Consider the following 22,907-nt stretch of genomic DNA (forward strand, 5'->3'; position numbering starts at 1 on the left):
TCCAACAAAGGTAAAGTTTGTGCCTTTTTCCATTCATTTTGCCACTCCCCTCTCTCCCCTGTACCTACCCTCGCTTTTACAACTACAGGGAGCGGGTAATTCTCCTCCCGGCTCTTTCCGGGACGCCGTCCCCCCGCCATTTTTTCTGATTTGGAGCTCCCATCCCTTCAATCTCTCGGCCGATCGGCTCCCAAAAGCATTTCCGGGTGCTCGGGCTGTTGATTCCGAAGCTCCTGCTTGTTTAATTGCACGGTAAACGGAGTTGTTCAATGGGTTCTTCTTCTTCAGGTGTGTTTGCCTTGAACTGAGTTGTTTTCTGTTTGCTTTTCTAGGTTAAAGGTTGTAATGAGTTCCTCTTTTTCTTCTTTTTAGTGAAGCTCGATTTTGGTGCCGTGTGGTTGTTGTCCTGTTTGGTTGAGCTTTCTTTTTGTTTTCTGGAATTATTTTTCGCGTTGAAGTCCTGTTTGTCATGGATTAGCCATTTAAAGATGCTTACGCCGCCGATTCGCTAGAGCTCTAAAAAGGTTGCCATATAACTTGTTTGTGTATAGAGAGAGAGAGATTCATGTGTTGGTTCTGATTGTTTAGGGTTTCTGAATTGTGACTTTCCTGCATTAAATTTTTGTGTGCTTGGTCTTGCATAGTTCGTGTACTTTGGTTTTGTATTGCAGTCTATACTCGACATGTAGCATGTGAATAGTTACCTATTAAACTTGGCATTTCTCCAAGATAATAATCTTTTGAGCTTCACTTTTATTTTTCCAACTTACAATGCAATTCAAATAGTCTTCTCCATTAGATTTTGCAATTTCATAGAGGAGTTGTCCCTTTGTTCTGATGGGATGTTAGTAATGCCATCTTTATATTTTGGTTCTTATATTGAACTCCACAAGATCAGTTCAGACTTCAGAGAAAAAAGGAATCATTTTATTGGTCTTCCATGTTTCCTGCACGAAGATTGCTATTCGAATCTGGAAAAGATGACAATTGAATTGCATAGTATTTGTGATCATCCTGCAAAATATGGCAGTAGGTGAATTTATAATGGCTGTTATTCGCTTTAAAGCATGCTAAAATGAAGTGATTCCTTTTCCTATGAGTTATGTTGCCTTTATCTTATGTAGTGTCTTGCTAAATTTAGAACTCTGTGCTTGAAGGTGGTATTGGCATATTTAATATGCTATAGAGCATTTTTCCACGAACTCAGCAAACTACAATTGGGAATTATTTTGCCTACATCATGTCCCCTGGAGGTTAATGGAATGATGGACTGCTTTCGTACTGTAAGCTATCCGAATGGTAGGTCTGCTTTCCCTGCCAAGGCTGGCCTTATCTTTAAGCTAGCATGGAATCTATATTTTAGACGACTCTCTTTCTATTGTTATGTTATTATAATTAAGCACTTCTATTTGTTTCATTGATCTTTGAAATATTATTCAATGCGGAGATGCAATGATCAGGTGTACTAAAATGGAGTACATCTAATTGTCATTTCTTAAGTAGTTCAAAATGATCTAAAATTCTCATGATGGCATCTCTTGTTAACGCATAAGTAATTCCTCGGGATAGTGGCGTATGCAATACTGAATGCTGGTTATTACCTAATTTCAGGTAATATGTGCCACCGATTACTATTGTTTGTCGTCTGGATATCCAGTTTTCATGATGGAGTTGTCTTATCTACTCTGGTACAGCATAGTCTTGTTTCTTCCACAAGAGAGCAGGCTCAATCACCTAGTAGTGTTGTCTTTGATCCTATAGAAATATCACCTGCAGTTATCCCACAATACCCTTATCCCAATGATTCTTTGCCTCCAATGTATCCAACTTTTCCTACCAGATATGAACCAGTCTTAACTGGAAGATGCCCTGTAAATTTCTCTGTCATATCAAATGTTATGGACAAAACAGCATCAGATTGTTCTCAGCCCATGGCAGCACTTGTAGGAAATGTTATTTGCTGTCCACAACTAAGTAGCCTGCTCCATATCTTCCAGGGTTTCTATGGCTTAACCTCTGATCGGTTGGTTTTACAAGAGGCAGTTGCTAATGATTGTTTTTCAGATATCATTAGCATCTTAGCCAGCAGAGGAGCGAATCAGACGATACCCTCTCTTTGCTCGGTCAAATCTTCAAATCTTACTGGTGGGTCATGTCCAGTCACAGACGTTGCAACGTTTGAAAAATCAGTTAATGTAAGCAAATTATTAGATGCATGTGATACAGTTGATCCTCTGAAGGAGTGTTGTAGACCAATATGTCAGCCTGCTATCATGGAGGCTGCACTTCAGATTTCTGGAAGGCAATTTTCTATGGATACCAATAATAACTTGGCAGGGGAGCCGAATCATATTGATTCAATAAACGATTGTAAAAGAGTTGTCTATTCATATATTTCTAGGAAACTCTCCTCCGATGCTGCCAACACTGCATTTCGAATATTATCTGCCTGCAAAGTGAACAAAGGTTAGGTGCTTGTTCATATTTATTGGAATATCAGTTTGTCCATTTTTCTTATAATCTTCTTCCCCTTTCCTAATCATAGAATGTGCTTGTTTTAAAGTATTCCTATTCCATGCCTTATTTGAAATGTGTATGTTCTGTACAGTTTGTCCTTTGGATTTTGAGCAGCCCTCGGAAGTAATTAAAGATTGCCGCAATGTTGCTGCTCCTAATCCCTCATGCTGCAGCTCATTGAACACTTACATTGCTGGGATCCAAAAGCAAATGTTAATTACGAACAAACAAGCTATAATCTGTTCAACAATGTTCGGATCCATGTTGCGAAAAGGTGGGGTTATTACAAATGTTTATGAGCTGTGTGATGTCGACTTGAAAGATTTCAGCATTCAAGGTACTGATACTTACTGCATTGTTAATTTAATTTTCCTTCATCGTCGTTGTTTCTATCTTATCTAACATTCCGATTTATTTTGTGCATCGGCGTGGCATCTGAAATATAGCCTATGGACAGCAAGGTTTGCTATTCTTCCCTGTTTTGCACCTTCTTTCTTTTTATTATAGTGATTGATACTCTCTCTCTAAATAATGTTTGTGTTGAAATTTTCTGTCTTCGTTCTTTTTCGAAATTTAGGATGTCTTCTTCGGAGCCTGCCTTCAGATGTGATATTTGACAATTCCACGGGCTTTAGTTTCACCTGTGATTTGACTGATAACATTGCAGCACCGTGGCCTTCGTCGTCCTCAATTTCTACACTGTCTCTTTGTGCGCCCGGTAATTGATAAAAAGGAGACTAATTTTTGCTCTGTTGCTTGTTACACTTAAAAGTTTGACATGAGAGTTTTATTAATCGACAAGTTTGTATTATACTTGCACAGAGATGTCATTGCCTGCTCTACCAACAACAGAGACTAAGAGAAACCATGGTGGGTGCCATTACTCTACGGACTTTTTCTTTGTGAACTATTTTCCTTTTGATATATTCATGATGGTGGGAAGGATAGGATTAAAGGTAGCTCCATCTATGCTGTGGCACAAGCATGTTAAGCTTATCTTGTCTAGCAATCAAATTGGAATGGTCTTGATTTCATATTTATCTTTCTACAAATCATATCAAACTTGCATTAGTCTTCAAGGATCCTATGTACATTTGCTTATTAGAGATCTGACTAGTATCTACGACGAGTTTGGTATGTCTTTTTAGGATAGCGAAAACATGCTCTTGGCCTGTTTCTCATATTTTTCATGGTATTTGGTTATATTTTCGACATGATACAACGGGCAATGGCTGAATCATTTCTCGGATTTTTTTTGTCTATGATCAAGTGTTGTATCTGTTGTTCTTGATCTGATTTGTCCTGTTTTTTAGCATACATTTGATGCAATGGCTGAGTTGTTTGTGTGAAATGATATAATGTGCAGGCCAGCGTGAGGAAGGATTGGATTTCCCAATGCTCATTTTTTCATTTTTTATTATGATCAGTGCATTTTTGTACTGAGTTAGATCTAGATGAAGATGTTCTGTGGTGTTGTTCAATGTTTGGGGGGCATCTTGGGAATTTTACCCTGGATTTTTGTATGTATATTTTGAGTCTTGTGTATAGTAGTAGCTCTTTTATTATTATTATTATTATTATTATTATTATTATTATTATCATTATCATCATCATCATCATTTTGTAATCTCTCTCTGTGTCTCTCTATCTATTGTTGCATGATGTTGTTGCATGATGTTGGAGGAGAGTTGGATCATTCTCAAAGTTGAATAAAACTTGGTTCCATACTTCTTTTTTGAATCATTTAGAATCTTAGTGTATTGAGAATATGGTTTATGATATTTATAATACACTGTTCGTACAGTGATATCCACAACTATTTATGATATAATCGTGTTCTTCAGGTTTATTTTCTTGAACTCTCAAAAGGGATTATACGAACGACAATGTTAAGCCTAAAACTAAAGGCAGTAACTCCATGGACGCATTTTTCAATGGTATCCGTGTATATTTTTTCAAATTCAAAGTTTGTGGTTCAACATCTTATAGATCAAACACCACCAAACAAAAAATTTTAAAAAACGAAACAATACTAAACCCGACAACTCAAAGAACCAGTAAACTGGTATTTCAGGTCAAAGACAACAGATTTACCATTTCATATCGCTGTCTTATCAGATTCCAGAACAAAAAAATATAACCTATAATGAAATAATTGACGACGACAAGCTGTAGAGATGGCGACTTGTTGAAGATATAGACTAATTATATTAAGAGACATTGTTCATTTACTGACCACCGTTTGGCCAAACATTATCCCATGAACCTTCGGGAGCTGCCTTTGGTCCCTCGAGCAAGTTCCGGCCTTGATGAGGATGGGGTGCTCCAGGAAGAGGAAGCCCATCAGGGCCTACTTGTCCAACTTTCCTAGGTTTGGTTTTAATCCCAAGCAGCCTTAAGACAAATCTAGCAAGCTCTCCGTATAACATACCCGAGCGATCGAAAAGCTGTCACGGGAATAATACATCATCAATAACAACACATGTTTATTTCTTTCTAAAGAAAACACGTATATCACATCATGTACAACTCAAGGTAATATCTAGATCACAATCAAACATCCACATACTTATTGGTACGGTTCTCAGCATCTAAAAGTAGGATTAGTAAACATCTACCATTAATGGGGATTTAAGTTCCAGTTTTCACTTTCATGTCTCCGCTTTGAAAATGAAACATCTACCATTTCTGTTGCTTTTACAGTCTTTTATGTTTTAAGTTGGCGGATCTTTAAATAGGTATCGTTGTTGTTGGTATTCAGCATAATCTATGAAACATTTATAAAGTAAGGGTGGGAAGTCAAAAGGACAAGCAAACACACCTGAAGTAGTGCAGACATGAACATATGGAACGCCTGTGTGTTTTGGTCAATAAGAACAGATATTCGACCGAAGCAGTTCACAACACCGTGCATCTGCAGAGAAGTAAAAAGTTGAGAATTCAGGAGTACAAACATGAACATCAAACAATCTTTATCAATTCACCCTTAATTCTTGAAGTAATCGAAAACAGAATTTTAAGAAGTAATTATTTGAAAATAAGCACTTTCAAGAGAATAAAGCAAAATTTAGGAAAACTATTTGGTTTTATTAGATGGCATTGTTTGCAACTTTGACACAATAAAACAGACTAAATGTGAGATCCTATTGAAGAAGGGAACGAAGCATTCCTTACAAGAGTGTAAAAACCTCTCCCTAGCAGACACGTTTTAAAACTATGAGACTGATGGCGATATAACGGGCCAAAACAGACAATATCTACTAGTGGTGGGCTTGGACGGTTAAAAATGGTATCAAAGCTAAACACCGAGTGGTGTGCCAACGAGGACGTTGAGCCCCCAAGGGAGTGGATTGTGAGATCCCACATTGATTGGAGAGGGGATCGAAGCATTCCTTATAAGCGGGTGAAAACCTCTACCTAGCAGACGCGTTTTAAAACCGTGCGACTGACGGCGATACGTAACGGGCCAAAGTGGACAATATCTGCTAGCAGTGGGCTTGGGCTATTACAAATGGTATCAAGGCCAAACATCGGGCGGTGTGCTAGCGAGAACGTCGTGCCCTCGAGGGGGGAGGATTGTGAGATCCCACATTGGTTGGAGGGGGAACAAAACATCCCTTATAAGGATATTGAAACCTCTCCCTATTAGATACGTTTTAAAACCTAATAGGGGCACGTTGAGCCCCCAAGAGGAGAGGATGGTGAGATCCCACGGTGGTTGGAGAGGGAACGAAGCATTGCCTATAAGAGTGTGAAAACTTCTCCCTAGTAGGCGCATTTTAAAACCTTGAGGGGAAGCCCAAAAGGGAAAGTCCAAAGAAGACAATATCTGCCGGTGGGCTTAGGTGGTTACACTAAGGTAATAAACATCATAACAATGGATAATTGTAACGATACGCTGATCAAACCTTACAATCCCGTCCACCCAACCAAAAATAAATAAACAAGGGTGATGATAACAGAGACAAGTAAATAGCTTACCACTCGCAGAAATGACATCCAAAATCCTGGAGGAGATGAGGGAGGACCATATGGGTTATTTGGATCTTGACCACCATAAGGACCACCCATCCCCATTCCATAACCACCCATTGGACCTCCAAAGCCACTATTATACATTCCACCTCCATACATACCAGAAGATCCATAACCTCCTCTATACATGCTGTTCCCATACATCCCACCGCCATAAGACGAAGAACCATACATACCAGAACCATAAAGTGAATTATTCATTGTCGAACCATATGCTACATTAAGAAAAACAAAAAAGAATCTCAGAATCCATAGAATGCATACTCAAGTAGTAAGCAGATGAAAAATTTAAATCCAAACCTCCTCCATAACTGGTATTCCCATAGTTTTGCTCCCAAGGTCTTGTTGGAACAGGCCTACCAAGTGAGTTCCTATTAACAGTGGCAGTCCTATCAGAACTAGATACGATTTCTCCAGGTCTTGCAGTCCCAGAAGCCTCAACTACCTCACTTGTATTGCCAGCCGATGGGGGTTTAAACGGTGCTGGACCCGACGATCCCCCTACTTGTTCCCAAGGTTTTGGTGGAGGATTAGAAGCTGCAGTAATAGAAAGTATGGCCACATAATCAGCAAACTGAAAATAAACCGAACTTCTAAAGCAAACATATTTCGAGATCATCCAACCGAAGCGAAATTAACTGGCAGGAGAAATAGATGCCTTCAGCGGTAAACATGATTGATTCAGATCATAGTTTCGAATATAAAAGGCCAAGGGGGACACGCATACACTAGAAATCCATCGGTAGTTCATCCAATGCGATAATTTTACAGAATCAACGGTACACTTGCTCCATAAGAACACAATCTAGCAGAACCTAATTAATTCGTCCATTAAAATGAACGCAGCGCAAAGCAAATAGTGCACCCACATACCACATCATCATGAGACCCATCCTTGAACGACAAAACTGAAAGCAAGCAAGGTCACACCAGACAACTTTTCGGACATTAACCGACAAGGAAATTCGACCCTAAAACAAAGGGAAGCAACAAAAGAACAATCCGAGCTAGGGTTTTATTATTCAAGAAGAAAAGGGCATGTGATTAAGACGCCGAAGTCTCTTTCGAGAACCCAATTAAGCACAAGTACTTCATCAAATTCCAAGACCCATTATACAATCCACAAGGAACCAAGAATTGGAGCAGAGAAAACCATAACCACAAGCCGACATCAAAAGCCTAGTGGAAATAATGAATAGAAGAAAGAAGAGGGAAGAATCTCGCAAACCTGCAGGCTGAGGAGGCTTGGAATCCATTGAAGTGGCAGAGAAATTGCATCAGAAATAGAGAGAGATCAAAGTCTCTCGCTCAAAGGAGGTCTAAAAACACACCAAACACGAAGAAATCCGTCAGCTTATGGGGGGAAATTTATTGGTAGGAAGTAGGAAGGATCCAATCCGGGTCGGTCCCAGTCTTCCCGGAAAGCTTCGATTATCATATCAACTTTTCGGGAAAAGGAAAAAACAAATATAAACCAACGCGAAAAACGTTCTTATCCCCTCGTTCTTGGACCCTTCCTCTCTCTCGCTCTCTCTCCTCTCTCCTTTGGAGGACCTTGTTGAACTTCTAGCATTACCACCTTAAAAATTTTCATTAAATTTGAAGTTTTTGGAGGACCTTATAAACACGATTTTCACTCACCTCTTTCTTAGTTATTTTTATCTGTTTCATATTCATGAAGTTTGAAAGACTAATTTTTTGGTTTACATTTCCTCTCAACTAAATCGGTCTACATTTCTTGCAACCACGAAGAATTTATACAAAAACTATCAAATTTTTTTGGTCTGTAAAATAACCTAAACAAAATTAAACATTCTTGGACTTTCTGGTTTTTCTCTTTTGCCTTTTGTATTCTTCGTATAGCTGCAAAGACAAAGTGGTACGCTCCAATTCAGCTCTCAACCTTTCATTCTCCTTGATGTCCCGGAGAAGAAAGAATCTTGTTGAAAGTTTCTCTTTCACTTCATTTTCGTCGATTGCGCTGCAAGTATCGAGAGTAGGCTCGGATGATTCCCTGCCTCTTTTTTTCTTGTTAACTTTTCGTACATTAAACTGTGGGTTGAAAGACTCTTGTTCCAGCGACAAGTCTTTGAATGCCTGTTGGGGAGAAACAGTGGAGATATAAACTTGGTTTTGAGCATTGTTCATGCTTGATATGCTCGCTGCCATCGTTGAGATAGTTGGATGATAATGCTTCCACAGAAGATTAAGTTCCCAAAGGATAGAAGCAAGAGCGCCACTCAATGTTGGATCAGAAGCATATGGTTGATATTTCTGCATTGAGTTAGCAAAAATTAGTCTCTCTTTCCTCCTTTGAGTAGGGTTGAGGTGGGATGATACAATCAATAGTTCAGTTTCGCAGGCAAATCATTATTATGTAAATTATATCAAAAGCATATTTTGATCGACTTTCTAAGAGCTTAAAATACATTTTTAAGGACTTGGAAAGCTATTCTTTGGTAATTTTTTGTTTGCTCGCGTTCGTGAAATTTGGAGGGATAAACATCATACAGAGATGAGCAGCACAAATGAAGTTTCATCATGAAAATAAACATCATACAGAGATGAGCAGCACAAACGAAGTTTCATCATGAAAAACCCGGTGTAATGAGAAAGTTATAATGAAACCTTACCGCTATTGAGCCAGACACTGAACCTCCCCCAGCATCGTTTTCCAAAAGGTTGCGGCACTTGACATTTTTCAGAAGAAGATGCCTTACGGTGACCAAGGCTGTAAATAGCCAAACATATTCACGGTTAAATAAAAGTTACGAAAATATTTTTCAAAACTAAAAGGAAAGTACAAGCTTCTTAATATACCTGCCATCGACTCTGCAGATCCAAAGCATAATGAGAAAGTAGCCAAACGCTTAATGAATGCAGCTGCCTTTTGCATGTCATGCTGTCTATCATCGCACAACATTATCTTCAAAGCTTCAGCTAACAATCCACCATGATCTCTGTGATCGAAACTTGAATGACGTTATCAGAGAACTTGTTGTAATGAAGAGCATAAATATTAAAATAATCCTTGGAACAAACATTAACCAGGCTTGCTTTAAAAAAACCAGCAACAATTTTAGCATTATGGTTTAGAGTTCAGCACAAACCTTCCAGGCCTGTACTCGAGTACAATATTGTACAGCTGGACAAAAAAGTCCTGAAGATCAACATTCAAAGCATCAAGGTTTTTCCTCATTACTTTAAATGCCACGATGCAACACTGAAGCCGCTCAGAAACGGTCAAACATTGCGACTGTTTCTCAGAAGATTTATCATCACCAGAAGCAAGCCTTTTTAGATAATTCATAAGATCTCCCATGAAATCTAAATCGATCAGATGAGAAAATTTCCCCAACCCATTCAAACATGGAGCAAGCAGAGGATGGGATCCAGATGGGCTAGTCGTAGATGCAGTAATACTTGCTTCAGGCCTTCATAATAAATGAAAGATACTTGGTTCAGCAGTCTGAGTTGCGTAAGATGAAACGTACATTGAAAAACAATTCAAAATCCATGAAGATACAAAGACACCAAAGCTTTCATGAATCAACATGTCTGATCAAATTTAAATTTTCAAGCTTAAGGACAATTCAAGCAGACCAGTATCCCTACACCAACATCCAGTCAAAGACTCGAGCTAAAAGAGGGAGCCTCCCTATCTAGAGTATATACAAGGATCAATTGATTTAACTTTTAAGAGTAGTTTCCCATTAGCATCAAGCTTAAAAAAAGGAACTGAACTGAAACAAACAAATGGTATGGTTTGCTCTTGTTTAGTTATGTACCCTTTTTTCAGAAAAAGTAAAACACCAATCTTTCTTCATATTTGTACAGTAATTGAAAAGTTTAGTTCAACTCAAAAGATAAAAAGTTATATTAGAGATGCGTAAAATGATTCATAATATTTTAATTAAATTTAAGTATAGTTAAATGAATATTAAAAGAGATTTCATGCCATCTTGCTCACTCCTATACATGCACAAGCACATAAAAGTACTTGGGACATTTTTCTGTAAGACCGAATTGTTGAAGAAAACACAAACCAATGCAATACAAACAACGTGCAAGCTCTAAATAATAATAACTTACCTAGCCTTTAATGACTGCATTGTATGCCTTAAGATTCGGAAATATGTTTCAAATACAGCACGAAGTGTATCTGACTGCATCTCTCTTTGCTTCATCACATCTGGAGCAAGAGAAGCAGCCCTGTAATCCGCAGCAACCTATGAGAAACATCACAAACATTCATCCTTTACCAGCTAAAAAGATGCCAAAGCAATTGAGAAAGGGAAAAAGGAAAATAATAGGCAACAGTAATACCTCTTCAGTAAACTTTGTCCTCGTACTTTGTCTTCCATCATTCCCTTGCGAATGACTTGATTCCTCACGATTCTTTTTTTTCCATTGTTTTTTGTTCTTTACTTTATTATGCTCTTCTTGCTTTTCTGCTCTTCTCAGATCCTCGTCAAATGTTAGATGCATGAAAGGCTGGAAAAAGCCGCGAACAGGAAACTTTGAGAGGAAAAAAAATAAACCCAAAGAAATAGACTGCACTTCAATGTTTCATTTCAGCAACAAATGAGTCTGTGCGCATGCCTTGGGATTAACAATTGAAAATTTAAAATAATTTAATATCTGGAAACCACACGTGATATAGCTTTCAAGCACATTTTTTAATAACTAGGCTTCAAGCTCATTTGATCCTTGTCTTCAAACCAGGCTAGTTCCCCGTATTTTTATAAGTTCATCTGTGAAAGACTTGAAAGACAACAAAAACCAAAATTGTAGCTGAACCACAGCTAATGTAACTCATGTCATCCCAACCTTGACTCAAGCATCTTCCATTGAACTTTTTACCCAGGTGCAGAGAGCTCTAAATTTAAGAAGTTACTACGAAAAAACAAATCCCATATTTCATGGCCATATCATGCACACACATATGCAATGAGGTGGTGTGAGGCAGAAGCTCCAATAACTTTTTTTAAAAAAAGGGACCGAGTAAATTGCATAAAATGTATAACCATGAGTCACTAAACAAAAAAAAAACAGCCCGAGAAAAAGGGGAATCAAAGAAGTGGATGTCTACATTTTGAAAATAGACTGTATTGTTTCTCTAACAACTACAAGAGCAGCGAAACTTAGCTTCAATATGTTTGCGTCAAGGCATAAACTTCTAAAAGAAAGCATGAGCCTCATATGCTTAAAAAAAGGGGGTAAGAACGAGAATTCAAACCTGGATGGAATCAGGATGCAATTGGCAGTCATGAAATTTCACATGATCAGCAATCAACCGGACAGCCTCCACAGTCGCCTCTCCACCATGCTTTCCCTCATTGATAAATAAAGACTTAATAGCACCACTACAGAGTTTTCTGCCAATCCAAAAATATCATTTGAGCATAAATGTTGGAGCATATTCTAGGCAGAGAGTAAAAAACCCAGGATTGGGAGAAAACACATGCACACTTTCAAAACCCAGGAACAGAAAAGATGTACAAATTAAGAAATGCACAATTTCACAACTTCAGGAACAAATGAGCCATTCGTTGATGATGTGAAGAAAAAAAATAATAAACTTGACTAGTGCAATTGGACTATTTTATTCTCAAAATTTTTAACATGTAATAACAGGAATGAATATAAAATTTCTTATTTCAATATTCGTTCATGAAAAGGAAGATAAATAGAGGCTAACCTTACAACATCATCAGGGGAGCTTATATTTTGAACAACAATGCCTAACAATGTCTCTCGAAAATTGAAGTGGGGAACTGCATCAAGCAACGTACAGATACAGCGAATAACAATATGCTGAAATGCTGTAGATTTCTCTAATGACATCAGCTTCTGCAGGTATCCCTGGAAAAATTTGTGCAAAAAAAATATCAACAAGCAAAATTAAGTTCGATAACACATTAAAGGAAATCGACTTTAATAAAAAGGCATCGAGATCCCCAATTATTCAAAGCAAAAAATCAAGAAATTTCAGTGGCCACGTGATGTAGAAAACGTGCAATTCATAAATAATCTCATACAAAGATCTAATCACATGCCACAAGTGAACCAAAGGACTTGATTGAGTATAAAGTAAGGTAGAGTTGTGAAAATTTCCACTGATTTTGATTTCTGAAAGTGTTCTATTGAAAAACAACATTCCAAGCCATAGAAGACAAGACTACATGGAAAGATGAAAGTAAATAGGAGAACAAACCTTATAAGTAGTGAGAAGAGTGTACTCATAGTACCGCATTTTCTTGACATCCTTGGATACTTTAACTTCTAGCTCCTTTTCTGTTGGAAGCCGAATCCGATAACTGTATATGCATTCCACAGTATAGAAAATTTTAGAATAATAATTTCTGGAATCAAAATAATAAACAAATGTGCGACTATATAATTTAAAATTCGGAATTTCTACCTGTAATTACTATTATATTACATTATAATAATTACTTGTTATAGCTAAAGATAATTTTTTTTATTATGGAATGAAATTATATGATTTTTCCTTTTTCATCACACACAAAAAAAGTAAATGATACAATTAAAGACGAACAAACAAATATATTATGAACTATTAAAAAGAGCAAGAGGAATAAAATCAGAGTCAAACCCAGGTATAATGTCTTTAAAAACAGCCAATAATGATAGAAGTCCAAGTTTCACAATTGCTTGATCATTATCCTTAACAATCTGTAGCATGTCCTTCAGAGATTTAATATTGGAATTTGGGTCTGCCAGCAACGCAATTCCAAGCTCCGCAAGTTTCTGCTTCTTACTTTCAAATGTCTTTTCAGCAGTAAGATCTTCTACCACTTCCGCCTTAACAGAGAAATATTTAACAAAACAAACGTATGAGATCGAGAGAGTAGTTTCCAGGTCTAGAATCACAAGGAGATTAACGACAAATGCAAGGATCAAACATACAATTATGGAAAGGAAATCTCATATTAGACAGTAGCACATTGAACCAGTGTACATGAATCCTACATGGCAGTTCCTAATCTATGAAGCACGGACACGAGAAACAACACAACACAGATGAGGCAACATGTCAATTTCTTAAAAGTAGAACACAAACACATTCGTCACCTTTGTTATATAAAGTAAATGTATATTGTCATGTTAATATTTGTTTATAGACAAAACATGCAAGTTTAACATAAAAACAAAATATACTTCACCAAAAACATACAAAGTTAGTTCAATTAACGCTATTTGAAATCTTAAAAGATATACAAAGATTTACTTCGTTATGACTAGAGGATGAAGATCTCCTCCTAATACTTTTGGATTGATCAATATATAAGGTTTTAATCTATAATAGCATCTCAATTTCTTTTTCCAAATTTATAGGTTAAATATTTTCTAGAGCAATATCCAAACGTAGCTGTGTCCAAAATTAGAAGAAAAAAAGAATTAGTGTGTCGGACATGTGTCCGGACATATCCATGTCCAACACAGACACTTTACTGAAAACAAAATGTTCATGCTTCATAGCTTCTAATTGCCGGTGGAACAAATACTGATACAACATTTTGTCCTTCAAGAAAAGAGATAATTAAAGAAACTGAATCTGAAGAGAAATTAAACTAGTCTATTAAAATATCACATGATAGACAGAATTGCTAGGTAAAGGATATCCCACTGAACAGTCCAATGTTACTTGTTATGATTCTTTCAGGAACTTCCCTTTATTTTTATTACTAGCAATTGTGGCAACCCTGTATATTATTTTTATTACTAGCAATAGTGGAAGCCACATGATTTGTGTGGCCGTGGCTTTTTGTGGCCACTTTTTTTTTTTATTTCAACCTAGGGAAAGATGGTTTTCAACTTGAAACAAACCCAGGAATAGGATATTATACTAACATTTTCCAGTCAGACAAGCAGGCCGAAACCAAAGAGTTTTTCTTGTCTACCAGCTTAACAAGCTCACGATTTTTATTTTTATTTTTTTTATAAGAACAAGCCCACGAGTTGAGGTAATTTCAATATCTTTTTCATGAAAAAACTACCGACATTATTTTATGCAACAGTGCTATAAAGGAGAAGGAGAGTGAAATCGCAGAAGAATACCAAAACTGCTGCTTGTGGGGTTGGTTTAACTTCTTCAGCTTTGGTTACATCCTCTTGTTTCTTGGCAACCTTTTTAGTTTTCTTTAGCTTTGCCCTCCTTTCTGCTTTAGTTAACTTCAATACACCATTATCTACCCTGTCCTCTTCCATTGCCTCTTCGTTCCCACCATCTTCAGGTGCATCAGATGTTTTTGCTGCAAGCAGTAAGAGAGTGAATATTCAAATGCAGCTGGAATTAATATGAGACAAAGAAGACAAGTAAGACATACATGTCCGGTAGTAAAGTTCCCCCTCAAGTGTTTTGACAGGAAGAGCATCCACACGATCAACCTGGGTCTTATTTTCCTCCTCCAGTTTCGGCAGTGGCTTCTTGCGCAGACGCTTCTCGTATAAAACCTCCAAAGCATCTTCTTCAACATTAGCAACACGTGTAACATGCCTTCAAGAACAATAAATTAAAATGTTGAGCACATAATTTACTCCAGTAATATTCTTACCGGCTGTCCTAAGGACCACAGAAACTATAATTTTCACTCTCTCGTTACGCAAGACGGCAACGAAAAAAACACAATTCAAAAAGTAGCTCATGGAAATTTAATACACACTTGGTAATGGATTTAGTGTCTAGACGAGTAACGGAGACGGCATAGTCCTGGTTCTCCTTGACAAACTCCAAATCCTCATCGGAGACCTCAATTTCTTCCTCGGTAACCTCTGGTGGAAGGTCCGGCGGTAGAATTACCTTCTGTTTCTCGTTATTACGTTTCTTCCCCATAGCCAAGGCGAAATGAAAGCCTCCTTGGAGTAGTGAGAGGTTAACCCTGTTCGGAATTCCAGAATTTGGAAGGAGTTCAAATCAGTTCAAGTGTTTGGATAAAAAAAAAAGGGCAAGAAACATGAAATCGGTCTTGGTTTGCATTTTATTGATTAATTGAATCATTCTTTGTAACTTATGAGGAAAACACTCTTACTGTTCTGTTTTCATTCAGATTCATTGAACATTGGTGGAAGAATAAATCAACAAAAAAAGAAAAAAAAAAACTTTATTTCCTTCTCCGTGGGTGAAGTGAATAAACCAACATAAGCCAACCAAACAAAACAACAACAAAAACTAAAACTAAAACCTGACGCGGGTAAAATGCTGAACCACTGAGTTTCTGAAATAGAGGGAGAGAAAGAAAGCAGCGGGAAGGGTGAGAGTGCAGACTGCGGCGGCGGCAACGGCGGCGGCGGCGACAGAGTCGAGCAGGAACAACCTGCAGGGTTCGGGGTGTCGCGGGTAAAATGCGGTGGCTGGTAATGGGTAGGAGGGATGCCTGAACGTTAAATAGGGTTTTGAAGTAGGGTTTTGAAACAGAGTAATAACGATAGAGAATTAATATTGCATTTGGTATATAAATTTTATGAGTTTAATTTTTCTTCAGTACTTATATTTTAAAATATTGTATTTTTAGAATTTACTTTTTATTTATTAATTATTTTATTGGCCCATTTAAAATAATAATAATTTAATTATTTAGAACTTATATCAATAAGTAACTTTATTTATTCAGAACTTATATTACAGAAGAAAAAAAAAATGATCACAGAGTAAGGAACTAAGCCTTCTTTTAAACAGAATGCTGCAAGGAACTAAGCCTTCTTTTAAACAGAATGCTTTCATTCCCCTCTAAATCAAACACATCCCCTTCCTAACTTATCATTTACAACCCTGTTCATTCAACCTATAAGTAGAACTTATTTCCTGATCCCCTAAGCTTATAAAACAACATGGTCGTGCTGAGTCAGCACGAAGTCGAGGTTGCCCCAAATATTGGTGTGCTATCGAAGAGAGCTCAGTGTTAATGAAGATACTCTTTCTTCATGTGAACCGTGGTGGTCTCGGCGTGGTAGCATGATCAACCTTCCTTTCGTAGTGCGACATGTTGGTTTGTGGGTTATCCAATGCTTGTTAGGAACATCCAGATAGGAAGCAACTACTGCTACCTGAACTGCCCACGGCACACGCGATATCACGGACGAGGAACTTCACATTTCTCGTGCCGATTTCGTCCATCACCTCGAGACATTCCTGTAAGTCTGAATTGCTTACTAGCATCACCCATTCTTTTTCATCGTCTAGGTATTTGAGTTGAAATGTTCCTTGGTTTAGCTTGAATCGCGTGCCAACTTCTTCGTAGAGCTGGAGATATCCTAAACAAGGATCGAACTTGAATCGAACTGTGTCGTCTTTGTATGAAGCTTTTACAATAATCTTGGACTCGCTGTCAACCGAGCCAACTTTTTCTGGCAAATGCTTCCTCTCGACGCTCTGACTGCTAGATGAACTGCCATGAATCATTAAGCCAGAGCCATTTGATGAGTCGGTCATGCTCGAAGTAGTTGGCTGGTAATGTTCATTCAACACGGTACCGACTTCATCAGCAGCTGCAAAAGAGATCGAGCTCTTGGCCATAAATTGGCAGTCGGCATCTCCTGACCTCAAATCGTTCTTCACAAAATCCAATCTGTCACTTTTTTTAGCAGCAATAGAAGCTGAGGCATTCCCTTGGACATCCCAACCCACCATATCCAGATCAGCAAGCTGGCATGATGCAGCATCTACACCAGCGGCCTCCAAGCCTTCACTACAATCACGATGGCGAACGTTCGGTTCCTTCTCTGGAATGAGAACACTCCTCGATGACGTTCTTTGGGATATAGAAACGGAAGACTCGTCCATTTCCAGTTTGATGGCAGAATTCTGAGTATTGAAAGGGGCAGAAGGAACCGAATTTACGTCATGAAGGAACGGGTCAAGGTTTGGTATAGCTGGGTTATTATCAGAGAAGAGAAGACTATTTTGTGCATTGAGTTCTGGAATAAGAGAACCAGCCATAAGACACCCTGTAGTTGGATCAAACTTCAGGCCGCCCTCCACCCCCTTCACAGAATCAAGAACCGTCTGTATTTTCCTTAACGAACGGTTTACCTTGTTTATTTTACGGGACGGCCACCTCAAAATCCCGTGTTGTCTGCATATTCTTTTCAGCGTTGTTGGACAAACTAAAAATGCCAAAAAAAAAAAAAGAGATTAGTAAGTGGAACGTATAAAGTTTCTTCTAAACCCTTATGCCACGACTAGGCTTAAATGGAGACATTAGACACATGTTAGGAAGTAATTTGAACTGGTTAAAGTCACTATTGTCGGATTTAAAACCACTTGAAAACATGTTTTTAGTACTTCAAAATCAATTTTCATGATACGAAAATCCCGAACACATGGCTAAGTCCACAACATTGCGTACTTTAACTGTACAGCATTAAACTGTCACCTTACAAAGCAGGGGGATTTCACAATCAATGACTAAAATGTATAGATTGTTGTTATTAACACCTTAGACAGTAACCTTAGTCCAAGGCCCTAACTAGTACAAGTAAACTTCGGAAATGTAGACCACCGGGGCACTTCCTTCTTACTACAGAGAGATCGGTGCCATCTACGGGAAACTTTTGGCTCGTCTACTTGTTTTATAGACTACTTGGTCGGAAAGAAACCATAACCTTTTTTAATCTATATTAGTCATGAGAGGAGGCTTCAGGTTGATGGATTTCTAAATCTCTAGTTCATACTCCAGAAGTCAACAGCGATCATTTCTTAAGTTCTGTTCTGTTGTCCAGCGTTTGTTGGCCATTGGTTTTTTTTCATGCGGCCTTTTTTCTATATTTTGATTTATGTGAATGAAAGATGGTTGTTCATCAAAAATAAGGAAGAAATAAAATACGCGCTCACCACCAATGCTCTTTGCTGCATCCTTGAGACTCCCAGAAAAATATTGCTGTAGAACACTCAAGCTCACGTTTTTTTCGGATGTGCTACGTTTTTTCTCGCCCTGCTTCCGTGATCCATCAGTCATCTGCAAGATAAGGCTCATAAGTAACTGTTAAAGATCAATCCATTGCTTGTTCGTAAATGTGCCAAAACTTGAAGAAAATAGCAAAATGGAAAGAACAAGAGAAACAATAGAACAACACATAGGAATACAGGAACAAAATAACCTGCTTCTCAGGACATTCTGCTTCAGCTCCATTATTTATCGAGTTAGACACCCTTGTTTCACTGTCTGTTACCGTGGATTGCGAGTTTCTCATTGATGTAAATCCACTCTGAAAGTCAACAACAGAATCCTCAGCCCCTATTAATTCTTCCTTTGAAACTGTCCTCAAACTCCTGCACATTCTTTGCATGGTAACAGAGAGATTGTTTAACAATAGTTGTTGTTCTGCAGCTCCTTTCATATTGACAGGTAGAAAGAATTCGAGTATATAATCATCGTTGCCAGTGTACATGCTTCTCAGCCTGATTGCAACCGCAGCATTCAAACCGAACTTGCGTGCGTGATGGACCAGCGGATATTTATTAATATCATATGCCTTCACGTCAGGATAAAAGAAGGGATGATTAGATTGAAGAGCTTTCCCAGCTATCCCTTGCCCTTCTTCAAGATGATGCTCCAGACATGCATGCACAAATCCTTGAGTTGATTTGTCATTCACATAACATGCTGTTTCCTCGATACATAATACAAATTTCTCCTCTGGGTTAATGTTGTTCTCCTTAACACGAACTCTTGCAACCTCATCAACGGCGTCAAAAGAATAACAACAAGGAATCCAGGTTAGGGCAAGAGGTAGTCTATGTGCATGACATACAGCACGTAGCACGTCCACTATCTCCGCCAATGCAGCTCTCTGGTTCTTCTTCAAGCACTGTAATAAATATTTCATTGATATAACTAAACCCGTAAAGATGTAGATTTGAAAAAGACTAATAATGAAGACCGCTATTTCAACTTCTCTCTCCCCCTCACTCGCGATCTCCCGCTTTCTCAATCTCTCTCCCCCTCTTCTACTCTTTCAACTTCTCTCAATCACTCAACGTCATATGAATCGATAGTTCATTAAGCATTCCATAGAAAAATATGACCGTCCACCGCAGATAATTAATTCGGAAACATTCAACTTAAATCAATTGATTCATCGAGTATTAAAAGCAAAAGCTTAAGAGAACTAAGATAAAATAGAAAAATATCATAAACGCTAAAGATCGATCTTTATATTTAACCTAAATAATCACTGAAGAGTTATTACATATTGCTATAAGGAAAGTGCAGAAAAACTAAAAATAACATTGTACCTGCGAATATAGTCGAGGAGGCGGAACAGTGCTCAAGCTAACAGTCTGCAACGATCATGGTCCAAAGAGGTCAACAATATGGTCAATAGAACCTTATGGTATAATTATTCATAAAGCTCAGAAAAAGTGGAATGCAAGAAGAATATCACTAGAAAACAGCAAATGAGATCATTTGTAACTATTTTATATCAGGAAGTTAACGATAAACTAGTGCATAAAGAGAACTAACCTCTAGTGCTTGGGAAACAATGTCGATTTCTGCATCAAAATTGGGCTTCTCCTTTGTAGTAACAACTTCAAGTACGGCACAGCATGATTTTTCGACTTCGTTATTGAATACCGGTAAGGCAATCGATCCATAAACATCATGGCCGATTGCATGTTGCATTCTCAGATACTCGTGGTCACTGTAATATCTAACATTTGATGTCCATTCTGGGAGTTTGGAGGTGAAAACACGACCAGGAAGCCCAAGGAGAGAACCCAGTTTTCCTTCTGCTGAGAATCTAAACGACCTCGACACTTCACGGTACCCTGTGAGCATTTGATCAAGCAAATATGGCTGCTCGCTGGTGCTCAAGAAGAATTGGTCTCCATGCTTCACAGGAACCCAGACTTGAGCCAAAATACCTCCAGGTGAGGACTCTTTAAACATGGATAAAACCCTCAGCATTTTCTCATCAAGTGACCAACCAAACGGCCTAGAGATCAGACAGCTATCCATGTCTACAGGGACATCATTTGATTTAGAATCTACTTTGTTTGCGTTGTCCGAAATACTAGACACCCCAAATTCAGTGTCTGGCAGCTGAAACATCACCTTGTCCCCACAAGTAAAAGAATTCGCCATGGAAATGGAAGCTCCACCATGTTCATTCAGAGGGAATCCTTCATGGCACCCCCCTTCAACAAAAGACAAGCCCTCGATAGAACCGCAAGTACTCATTTGGGGCATCGATGAAAACCCACAAGATGTGAAAATCTGATCGATTGCCGCATAAGAATCAAAATTCATCATGTCAGAGAAGGTGGGGAGGACATCTTCAGGACTCAAAATCCTCATTCCAGCGTCAGTGGAATTCATAGTTTCGGCCTGAGTTCTGGAAGGTCCCCAATACCCCATCATCCCTTCCTCCTTGGACGAAAAGGGGTTTTCCATTTTGGTTAATCAAGATCAATTTCAGAAATCAAATGGCAAGTAATGCTAGAATTCCATCCAACGACAGCGGCCAAGACTTATACTCCTAAGCTTACTATCCTTCGCCATTATAAAGTTGAGAAAAACATCCATTATATCCCCCCTGCAAGCCCGCACACCCTAAAATTAACCGCCAAACGCAATTACAAAACTACACTTTTGCGAAAACTCCCCATGTACCAACAAAAACAAAAAGGAAATGCCATAAATCGAAGAATCAGAGTTCCACCTCACCAACACCCTTATCTCAAATCAGCAGAATTCGAGGAAAAGGGAAGTTAAAATACAATATCAGAGCATTTAAAAGATGACGGATGCGACAGCAATTCACTGACGGAAGCAGCCAGAGATGTGAGTTAAGAAGAATTAAAAAGAAAATGAGAAGAAGAAAGCCGGTTACCGACTGAGAATTCCATCAAAATCTTAGCAGAAACGCACAGAATTCCAGGTATAGAGATAAAGATGGAGATTGAGAAAGTCGGAGTCGGTCCCTGATGTGAGAGAAACAGTATTCTCCTCCATACAGGGAAAAAAACGAAAAACCCTAAAGAGAGAGAGAGAGAGAGAGAGAGAGTGGGCGCCATTGCGGCGCGGACCATTGCATCAGAGCGATTCTCTTGGCGTTGGGTTGCTGTAAATAGAAACTTTTGTCGCCGTTGAACACACTTTTTGCCTAACTTTCTACTTAAATTTTCTCTCGGAAGGAAACAGTGAAGGGCCTTTAAGCAACCTTTTTGAGCTACAGATTCAAAAGGATTTGCAGAGACAAACAGAGAGATACAGAGAGAAGAAAGAAGGGATTCGGGAAGGACGTAATTACAATTATGCCCTTTACCTTTTTTCTTCTCTTTTTATAATTATCTCAACAGATCTTCCCATCATTTTCAATTTCCTTTTTCATACTATTTTTGTATTTCTTGCCTCATTTGGTAATTTCGATTATACTTTTGTCACTAATAATGTTTAGAAAGTTTGTATGGCTTCTCGAGAGGTAAAAACTTAAATCTTTAACGTTACCCGGGCGTTTGAGGTGAAAGCTCAATGTCCCTATTTACTCGTAACTTTGAACCTGAACATCTAACCCGAGACATAAAAGTCGAATCTTTGACATTAGAAAATGTCTGAGGTGAGAGCCTGATATCCTTACTTATTCATGAGTTTTAACCTATGAGTTTCACGAGGAGTAGAAAGTCGAATCTCCAATGTTACAAAACTTTTGAGGTGGGAGCTCGATAACCCTTCTTATTCATAGGTTTGAACGTACGAGTTTAACTAGATGCAGAAATTCGTACCTTTGACATTACAAAATGTATGGCGTGAGAGCTCGGTATCCCCACTTATTCGTAAGTTTGAACCAACAAGTTTACCGAGAGACAAAAAGTTGAATTCTTTACATTCCAAAATGTTTGAGGTGAGAGCTTGGTATCATTACTTATTCCTAAGTTTGAACCTACCGGTTTACCGAGAGGCAAAATTTAAAATTCTAAATCTCGAGTATGTTGGGGTGTTCAGAGGCCCTGATGATTCGAACAACTTAAACTACTTGGATGACTCGAGTAACTCTAAATTAGGGTTCACAATTCAATCAAACTCTATCCCAACAACCCAACTCGAGTTTTTTATTTTTTTGTTTAAAAAATTTTCCACGCTCAACTAACTTGAGCATATACTTTAACTAAGCGAGCTATTGTTGGATTCAAACGAGAGGGTAAAAGAGTAATTTAGCGAACGAGGTTAGAGTGGGAAGTAACGTGATGACATCGGACATAGGAAGATAAGGGGAGAGGATTTTGAGGAAGTTTGTTAATAGAAAAAATAAAAGAACCAGATTCCCATTTCCCAGACAAATTCAAAAATTAGGGTTTATTGGAGTTAGGGTGATCTCTAATTCCCATA

At 38.2% G+C, this 22,907-nt stretch overlaps 4 protein-coding genes and 1 long non-coding RNA gene across 7 annotated transcripts; 1 reads left to right on the plus strand and 4 right to left on the minus strand.

Annotated features, from left to right (window-relative positions):
* The first annotated feature begins 38 nt into the window (after positions 1-38).
* On the plus strand, positions 39-4,144 carry LOC111439199 (uncharacterized GPI-anchored protein At1g61900). 2 transcript variants are annotated; one of them, XM_023076973.1, is made up of 8 exons: positions 39-288; positions 1,142-1,299; positions 1,612-2,466; positions 2,609-2,854; positions 2,964-2,978; positions 3,095-3,235; positions 3,340-3,387; positions 3,884-4,144. In XM_023076973.1, exons 2-8 carry the CDS (start codon positions 1,263-1,265, stop codon positions 3,958-3,960), a joined length of 1,419 nt encoding a protein of 472 aa, XP_022932741.1. In that variant the 5' UTR covers positions 39-288; positions 1,142-1,262; the 3' UTR covers positions 3,961-4,144. The 2 variants fall into 2 exon arrangements, with proteins under 2 accessions (XP_022932741.1, XP_022932740.1); XM_023076972.1 differs by having other exon boundaries at positions 1,158-1,299.
* Positions 4,145-4,505: 361 nt separating this feature from the next.
* On the minus strand, positions 4,506-8,046 carry LOC111439201 (peroxisomal membrane protein 13-like). The gene is made up of 5 exons (XM_023076976.1): positions 7,781-8,046; positions 6,853-7,089; positions 6,499-6,767; positions 5,339-5,431; positions 4,506-4,964 (listed from the first exon to the last, which is right to left on the minus strand). Exons 1-5 carry the CDS (start codon positions 7,806-7,808, stop codon positions 4,746-4,748), a joined length of 846 nt encoding a protein of 281 aa, XP_022932744.1. The 5' UTR covers positions 7,809-8,046; the 3' UTR covers positions 4,506-4,745.
* Positions 6,094-6,485, minus strand: LOC111439204. Its single transcript, XR_002709769.1, has 2 exons — positions 6,304-6,485; positions 6,094-6,180 (listed from the first exon to the last, which is right to left on the minus strand). It is a non-coding gene; the product is annotated as an uncharacterized LOC111439204 (long non-coding RNA).
* A 214-nt stretch (positions 8,047-8,260) lies between the features above and the next one.
* On the minus strand, positions 8,261-15,980 carry LOC111439198 (nucleolar complex protein 3 homolog). Its single transcript, XM_023076971.1, has 14 exons — positions 15,762-15,980; positions 15,243-15,458; positions 14,907-15,076; positions 14,638-14,831; positions 13,172-13,380; positions 12,770-12,872; positions 12,254-12,417; positions 11,792-11,930; positions 10,879-11,046; positions 10,645-10,781; positions 9,663-9,986; positions 9,373-9,512; positions 9,186-9,283; positions 8,261-8,826 (listed from the first exon to the last, which is right to left on the minus strand). The coding sequence occupies exons 2-14, from the start codon at positions 15,410-15,412 to the stop codon at positions 8,359-8,361; spliced, it is 2,484 nt and encodes an 827-aa protein (XP_022932739.1). The 5' UTR covers positions 15,413-15,458; positions 15,762-15,980; the 3' UTR covers positions 8,261-8,358.
* Positions 15,981-16,158: 178 nt separating this feature from the next.
* On the minus strand, positions 16,159-21,817 carry LOC111439160 (protein NLP9-like). 2 transcript variants are annotated; one of them, XR_002709767.1, is made up of 6 exons: positions 20,043-21,817; positions 19,814-19,858; positions 18,676-19,386; positions 18,410-18,533; positions 16,276-17,682; positions 16,159-16,241 (listed from the first exon to the last, which is right to left on the minus strand). XR_002709767.1 is itself a non-coding variant. In XM_023076923.1 (5 exons), exons 1-5 carry the CDS (start codon positions 20,970-20,972, stop codon positions 16,589-16,591), a joined length of 2,904 nt encoding a protein of 967 aa, XP_022932691.1. In that variant the 5' UTR covers positions 20,973-21,817; the 3' UTR covers positions 16,170-16,588. The 2 variants fall into 2 exon arrangements, 1 of the variants encoding a protein (XP_022932691.1); XM_023076923.1 differs by having other exon boundaries at positions 16,170-17,682.
* Between the last annotated feature and the right edge of the window lie 1,090 nt (positions 21,818-22,907).

The sequence above is a fragment of the Cucurbita moschata genome, unplaced genomic scaffold (assembly GCF_002738365.1).
Source record: "Cucurbita moschata cultivar Rifu unplaced genomic scaffold, Cmos_1.0 Cmo_Scf00086, whole genome shotgun sequence".
In the NCBI taxonomy this organism is placed as follows: domain Eukaryota; kingdom Viridiplantae; phylum Streptophyta; class Magnoliopsida; order Cucurbitales; family Cucurbitaceae; genus Cucurbita; species Cucurbita moschata.

Excerpts from the sequence above, each read along its gene's own strand:
- LOC111439199 (XM_023076973.1), top strand. The coding sequence starts at position 1,263 with ATGATGGACTGCTTTCGTACTGTAAGCTATCCGAATG. Across the intron at positions 2,467-2,608 it reads TGCCTGCAAAGTGAACAAAG|TTTGTCCTTTGGATTTTGAG; the intron begins GTTAGGTGCTTG and ends TGTTCTGTACAG. Across the intron at positions 3,388-3,883 it reads AGAGACTAAGAGAAACCATG|GCCAGCGTGAGGAAGGATTG; the intron begins GTGGGTGCCATT and ends TATAATGTGCAG.
- LOC111439201 (XM_023076976.1), bottom strand. The coding sequence starts at position 7,808 with ATGGATTCCAAGCCTCCTCAGCCTGCAG. Across the intron at positions 6,768-6,852 it reads GAATACCAGTTATGGAGGAG|CATATGGTTCGACAATGAAT; the intron begins GTTTGGATTTAA and ends TTCTTAATGTAG. Across the intron at positions 4,965-5,338 it reads TCATGTCTGCACTACTTCAG|CTTTTCGATCGCTCGGGTAT; the intron begins GTGTGTTTGCTT and ends TTCCCGTGACAG.
- LOC111439198 (XM_023076971.1), bottom strand. The coding sequence starts at position 15,412 with ATGGGGAAGAAACGTAATAACGAGAAACAGAAGGTAATTCTACCGCCG. Across the intron at positions 9,513-9,662 it reads CTCGAGTACAGGCCTGGAAG|AGATCATGGTGGATTGTTAG; the intron begins GTTTGTGCTGAA and ends TTTCGATCACAG. Across the intron at positions 9,284-9,372 it reads ATCTGCAGAGTCGATGGCAG|CCTTGGTCACCGTAAGGCAT; the intron begins GTATATTAAGAA and ends GGCTATTTACAG.
- LOC111439160 (XM_023076923.1), bottom strand. The coding sequence starts at position 20,972 with ATGGAAAACCCCTTTTCGTCCAAGGAGGAAGGGATGATGGGGTATTGG. Across the intron at positions 19,387-19,813 it reads CTCCTCGACTATATTCGCAG|TGCTTGAAGAAGAACCAGAG; the intron begins GTACAATGTTAT and ends TATTTATTACAG. Across the intron at positions 17,683-18,409 it reads TGCAGCAAAGAGCATTGGTG|TTTGTCCAACAACGCTGAAA; the intron begins GTGAGCGCGTAT and ends TGGCATTTTTAG.